We start from the raw sequence: 7158 nt of genomic DNA on the forward strand, positions 1-7158 counted from the left end.
AACCTTTTTGATACTACACCTAAGAGATCCCAACAAGGATAGAACTTCCAATTGATCATTCCCCAAGTCAAGGCCTTTTATTTAAGAATATTAATAATCATTCTTAGTTTTTATTTTACAACTATTTAATTGCTCATTATTCAACTCCACTCTCTTGAAAACCCCTAATTAATAAATTAGCATTCTCTCTGCAACTCATTAGGAGACGACCTGGGATTCAAACTCCCAGTATTTTATTTCTAAAATTTTGTGACAACTCTTTTAAATTGATATGCGGAATCTTCATTGATTAAGAGCTATACTTGCAACGCCGTTTTCTCTATAAACTCTTAAACGGTGATTTTCCGCCACGTCAATGCCCCCTAATGAATCATGAAGACCATCATCCATCCCGCTTGGAAGGCCATTTCTAAAGACTTCAAGGTTCAAATTGGATGCCTTCTCAGGAACTTACTCTTTTGAGATAGATGGTAGAATAGTGAGCTTCAACCTGGATGAAGCTATGAAGCACCCATCGGAAGATCACTCCATCTGCCAGTGTGACATTATTGATGAGGCTGTGGCTGAAGTTCACCAAGAAGAGATGGAAGAGATGCTTATGGGGCAAGAGGCAAGTATGGGGACACCCCTTGAGCTTACTGAAGATACCTTGCCACCACAATTAGCTCCGGATGATCGAGAACCTAGTCATGAGCAGAAAATAGAGCTGAAGCCCCTTCCACCCCACCTAAAGTATGCTTACCTTGAGGATAATCAGAAGCTCCTAGTTATCATTGTAAGAGAACTCACTTCCCAACAGGAGGAGTAGCTGCTTAGTGTGCTAAGAAGACACAAGAAGGCCATTGGGTGGAGCTTGGCAGATATAGTAGCATCAGCCCTCAAGTCTGTGAGCACCGTATATTTTTAGAAGAGGGAGCAAGGCCTGTCCATCAACCTCAGAGGTGGCTAAATCCCACCATTCTAGAGGTGATCAAGAAGGAAGCAACCAGGCTACTTGAAGCTAACATCATCTATCCAATCTCGGATAGTGAATGGGTTAGCCCAGTACAGGTGGTTCCAAAGAAATCTGGAGTCACAATAGTGAAGAATGAGCATGGAGAGCTCATTGTAACTAGAGTGTAGAACGCCTAGAGGGTATGGATTGATTACAGGCGTCTCAACCAAGCTACCAGCAAGGATCACTACCCCCTACCCTTTATCGATCAGATGCTTGAAAAAGTTTTTCAAAAAGTTTAATTCAAATTAGTGAAATGCTATAAAAAAATTTCTTGATAAAGAAAATGTTACTTCAACCAAGTGGTAAAATATGCACAAAATCAAGAAAATATGCAATCAAACATGCAAATGCAACAACTAATTTAACAAAGAGAATTTAAACATTGGTGTTGAGAAGAGGATAACTAACCCATGGAGATCGGTATCGACCTCCCCATACTTAAAGATTGCACCGTCCTCGGTGCATGCTAAGATGTACAAGTGGACGGGCTGCTCCAACTGATGCCTTTCTCTATAGATTGTGCAGATTGGCTTGCCTGTCTCCCCATATAGAATTCTCGACAAGAATTCTCTTCTTCAACTATTGCATCTTTTCTTGAATTATTCTGGTGCTTCATGACTTGTTTCATTCTAATTGGGTATTATTATTCATAAGTCAATGCTAATTTTTATAATACTGATATTCCTTGTACATTGATAGGCACTTACACTTTCTTGTATTACCCATACTCTCTTCCCTATTGTTGCAACTTTTGCATTATTGATATGCCATTTGCTTCCACTATTTTCTCACTTGCATGTTGTAGCTACAATGTAATTGAGACCTTTATTATTTGGCATTAACACCCATATTTTCTTTATGTTCTTATCTTTATTTCTGGGTTACTTTCCTTCTTTTTCTCTTCTTTCAGGATGGCCACTGAGGAAGGGAAAGGGAAAACTTCTATATGGGGAGATAGGCAAGTCAATCTGCACAATCTATAGAGAAAGGCATCAGTTGGAGCAACCCGTCCACTTGTACATCTTAGCATGCATCGAGGACGGTGCAATCTTTAAGTGTGGGGAGGTCGATACCGATCTCCATGGGTTAGTTATCCTCTTCTCGACACCAATGTTTAAATTCTCTTTGTTAAATTAGTTGTTGCATTTGCATGTTTGATTGCATATTTTCTTGATTTTGTGCATATTTTACCACTTGGTTGAAGTAATATTTTCTTTTTCAAGAAAACTTTTTATAGTATTTCACTAATTTGAATAAAACTTTTTGAAAAACTTGTATGAATAAATATTATTTTGGAACATGGTTTAGAGCTCGAACACACAAAACCAGTGAGATTTTGAGCCTATTTGATTGGTTTCATTTTATCAACCAATATTTTATTTTTGGTGTGTGTTATTCTCTCTAAAATTGTGATCCTTGTCTTGCTTGATTCTATATTTCCATTGTTTGATGTATGCATACACTTATATGATTGAGGCCTTAGTTCATTGAGCTTACATACCCATATGGCCTTACCCTTTCATTATCCTTTGCAAACCAATGTTGAGCCTATTTTACCCCTTTGTTCCTTACTTTAGCTCATCACTAACTCTAAGCGGAAAACAATAATGTCCTTAATTTGAATCTTTGATCAGCTTAGACTAGTGAAAGTGCTCATGAATTAAGTGTGGGTAAAGTGGGTTTGGAAACGTTTGGTTTGGGAATTGAGTATGTTAGACTTTCTGTGAAAATGCGAAAAATGTTAAGAACATGTTTATGAATTCAATACCTTAATCATATGCATTGAAAAAAAAATTAAGAAAAGAGAAAAAAAGAGCAGAAAAATAAAAAGGGGACAAAATGCCCCAAAGTAAATGGCAATAGCAATGCATATGTACTGTACTCAAAACTTGGAATGCATAAATATGTAGTAAACGCAGTTAATGGGTAGTTATTGATTTTATATTACATGGATTGACCTAAGTTAGGTGGAAAGTTTATGTTAATTAAGGATTTAGATTTTAGTCCACTTGGCCAAATACAATCCTACCTTGACCCTAACCCCATTACAACCCTTAAAAGACCTCTTGATTTCTGTATTGGTGCATTAAATTTTTTGTTGATTGTTAGATGAAGAGCAAGCTATAGAAAGCAAGATTAGTAGAGAATTGATAGAATTGACCCTAGACACTTGAGAATTAGAATGATATACACCGCCATTAAAGGTTCAGTGCTTAATTAAGAAAATCATAACATGAATGGTCCATAAGCCAAATAGGCAACATAAGTAATACAAGCATTAAGGTATCTGAAAGTAAAAGAGAAATATAAAGTAAAAGGAATATTGAACCTGATGAAGAGTTGAAATCCTAAATCCTTTAAGAGGAATCCTAATCCTAGAACCTAAGAGAGAGGAGAGAACCTCTCTCTAAAAGCTACATCTAAATTATGAAAAGTGAATTATGATATGATCTGAAGTATTGAGTCTCTGCATGTTCCCTGACTTTAATCTACGTTCCTGGGCCGAAATCTAGGTCAAAACGTGGCCCAAAATCATCTTCAGTGTATTCTGTAATTTCTGCAGATCGCGCACGTCACGCGGCCGCGTCATCCACGCGATCGCGTCACTCAGCGTTTTTCGTACCACGCATTCGTGTCGTTCGTGCAGCTTCCAATCCACGCGGTCGCGTCAGGCACGCGAACGCGTCACTCTGATTTCTTCCATTTTGCGCAGTCGCGTGAGACATGCGACCGCGTGACTTCTCGCTGGTCATCTCCTCAATTCCTTGTGTTCCTTCCATTTTTGCACGCTTCTTCTTCATTCTCTAAGCCATTCCTGCCATATGAAGCTTGAAACACTTAACACACAGATCAAGGTATCGAATGGTAATAAGAGAGGATTAAGATTAGCTAAACTAAGACCAAAGAAGCATATTTTCAATCATAGAACTAAACTAGGAAGGAATTGTAAAATCATGCAAATCATATGAATAAGTGGGTGAAAAGCTTGATAAAACCACTCAATTAAATACAATATAAACCATAAAATAGTGGTTTATCAATCGCCTATCAGGTAAATCACACTACTATTTTCTAGATGGTTACACTGGCTATTTTCAGATTCATATAGCTCCTGAGGACCAGGAGAAAACCACTTTTACATGTCCCTTTAAAACGTATGCGTATAAGAGAATGCCTTTTGGCTTATGTAATGCACCGGCAATGTTCCAAAGATACATGATGAGTATTTTCTCAGATCTTCTTGAGAACTGTATGGAGGTTTTTATGGATGACTTTAGTATGTATGGTGATTCTTTTAGCCTTTGCTTGGATAGTTTAGCTAGAGTACTAGACAGGTGTGTTAGTTCAAACCTTGTATTGAATTTTGAAAAATGCCATTTTGTGGTCACACAAGGTATTGTTCTGATACATGTTGTTTCTAATACTGATATTTTAGTTGATCCAGCAAAGGTAGATGTTATTTCTGGTTTACCTTACCCTTTCTCCGTGAGGGAAGTCCGTTCATTTCTTGGTCATGCAAGTTTCTACCGGTGATTCATTAAGGACTTCAGTAAGGTAGCATTGCGCTTATCACGCCTGCTACAGAAGGATGTTGAGTTTGAGCTGAGTGCGAACTGTAAGGCAACATTTGATGAGTTGAAGACCGCCTTGACTCATGCCCCTATTATGAGGGGGCCTGATTGGAGTCAACCATTTGAGATAATGTGTGATGTTTCCAATTATACAGTAGGAGCGGCACTGGCTCAGATCGATGGTAAGGACCCTTTTATTATTGTCTATGCATCTAAGACCTTAGACACTACTCAGTCTAATTACACTACGACTGAAAAAGAGCTTCTGGCAATTGTTTTTGCTCTGGATAAATTCTGAGCCTACTTACTTGGTACCAAGGTGGTAGTGTACTCTGACCATGCAGCTCTAAAATATTTATTAGCTAAGAAAGAGTCTAAACCAAGGCTCATACGTTGGATATTGTTGCTACAAGAATTTGATTTAGAAATTAAGGATTGGAGTTGTTCACAGAATTTAGTGGCGGACCATTTGAGTCGCCTAGAGCACATCAAGGATGACTCCACTCCTATCAATGATTCTTTTTCATTTGATAGCTTGCATGTAATATCTGAAGTAGTTTCTTGGTACGCACCTATAGCTAACTACCTTGTCAGTCGCACCTTCCCTCCTGAATTTACTAAACATCAAAAGGACAAGCTTAAAAGTGAGTCCAAATATTATATATGGGATGACCTATATTTATGGAGATGTAGTGCTGACCAGGTAATTAGAAGGTATGTGCCTCAATCAGAATTCTAGTCCATTTTAGAGGCCTGCCACTCTTCTGAGAGTGGTAGACATTTTGGCCCTCAAAGAACAGCTAGAAAAATATTAGACTGTGGATTCTGGTGGCCCACATTGTTTAAGGATGCTACTGCTTTTTGTGAATCTTGTTCACCTTGCCAGAGGTTTGGAACTATATCCAAGAGGGATGAGATACCCTAACAACCTGTGTTGTTCTGTGAAACTTTTTATGTCTGGGACATTGACTTCATGGGTCCATTTCCAAATTCTCATGGTTTCTTTTATGTATTGTTAGCTGTAGATTATGTTTCTAAATGGGTGGAAGCGATTCCTACCCGTACTGATGATGCTAACACTATTGTCTCCTTTGTTCGACATAATATTATCTACCGCTTTGGATCACCACGAGCAATCGTGATTGATCAAGGCACTCACTTCTGCAACAGGAGATTGACAGGGCTACTGAAGAAACATGAAATTGTTCATAAGATTTCCACAGCTTACCACCTTCAGACTAATGGACAAGACGAGGTGTCAAACAGAGAGATCAAACGTATCTTGGAGAAGGTCGTCAAGCCTCATAGGAGAGACTGGAGCACCAGGCTTGCAGATGCACTCTGGGCATATCGGACTGCGTACAAGACACCAATCGGAATGAGTCCCTTCTGCCTAGTCTACAGAAAGGCTTGTCACCTCCCAGTGGAGGTAGAACACAAGGCTTTCTGGGCAGTGCATGAGTGCAACATGGGATTTGAGAAAGCAGGGGCTGAGAGGAAGCTGCAACTACAAGAACTGGAGTGCCTTCGCCTAGAAGCATATGAGAACTTCGGGCTATACAAAGAAAAGGTGAAGGCTGTACATGACAAGAATATCAAGCGAAGGGAGTTCAGACCTGGGGAGTTAGTTCTCCTTTATAACTCCAGGTTGAAACTCATGCCAGGAAAGCTGAGATCAAGATGGGAAGGCCCCTACAGAGTGGAGAAGGCTGAGCCATATGGCGTTTTCCACTTGAGGCACCCTTCTAGTCCCAATATCCTGAAGGTCAATAGTCACCACTTAAAGCTGTATCATGGTGAGAAGATGAAAGACAGCAAGGAGCTGGAGATCCTCCTCTTGGCGGATCCACCCACAGAAGTAGCCTGAGCTCCTGGACTGTCCAAGTTAAGGACGTTAAAAAAAGTGCTGGGTGGAAAACAACCCACCATGGTATGATCATTCATTTCCCTTCTTAGTTTCTTTTGTTTTCTTTTTACCAATGTTCATGCATACATTTTGCATCGTAACTTGCATTCTGCATATTCATCTGCATTCTGCATGAAAAAAAAAGAGAGAGAGAATGGGTGTTTGACACACAAGTGTCGCTGACGCGTACGTCTCATGTGTGAACTCGCAACACCAAGGAAGTAAACAGAGCGTTGGGCAGGAGTGGTACTGGAAGTGTGCTTTGCACACCAGCAAGCCCACGCATACGCGTACTTGACGCGTGCGTGTCGCTTGTGTTGTTCGCCACCCACGTGTAAGCATCTATGACGCGTATGCGTGACCCTGGATATCGGCATAAATGGGAGTTCTACCCGAAAGTTGTGCTGACTTGGGGCTGGAATTGTGTTAGGAGCGCAATCTTCATCACGCGTAAGCGTCCCTGACGCGTGCACATCATCTTCCCTTTTTCCCCATCCACGGTGTGCGTACCTGATACGCACGCGTCGTCTGCCTTTTTAGCCCCCATGCGTATCAACCCGAGAGTTGTGCATGTACGGGGCTGCCTTCGCGCGATTCGCACAAACTGAGATCACACGTACGCGTCACTTGAACTTCATGCGACCCACGCGTATGCGTGCTGTACACGTACGCGTCGCATGCGA

At 40.5% G+C, this 7158-nt stretch overlaps 1 protein-coding gene across 1 annotated transcript; it reads left to right on the forward strand.

The window, feature by feature from the left end:
- The first annotated feature begins 6037 nt into the window (after positions 1-6037).
- Positions 6038-6436, forward strand: LOC112722492 (uncharacterized). Its single transcript, XM_025773575.1, has one exon. The coding sequence runs from the start codon at positions 6038-6040 to the stop codon at positions 6434-6436; it is 399 nt and encodes a 132-aa protein (XP_025629360.1).
- The last annotated feature ends 722 nt before the right edge of the window (positions 6437-7158 follow it).

This window comes from Arachis hypogaea, chromosome 1, assembly GCF_003086295.3.
Source record: "Arachis hypogaea cultivar Tifrunner chromosome 1, arahy.Tifrunner.gnm2.J5K5, whole genome shotgun sequence".
NCBI classification, from domain to species: domain Eukaryota; kingdom Viridiplantae; phylum Streptophyta; class Magnoliopsida; order Fabales; family Fabaceae; genus Arachis; species Arachis hypogaea.

What these genes read in the sequence shown, in the direction of transcription:
- LOC112722492 (XM_025773575.1), top strand. Translation starts at nt 6,038, where the DNA reads ATGGGATTTGAGAAAGCAGGGGCTGAGAGGAAGCTGCAACTACAAGAA.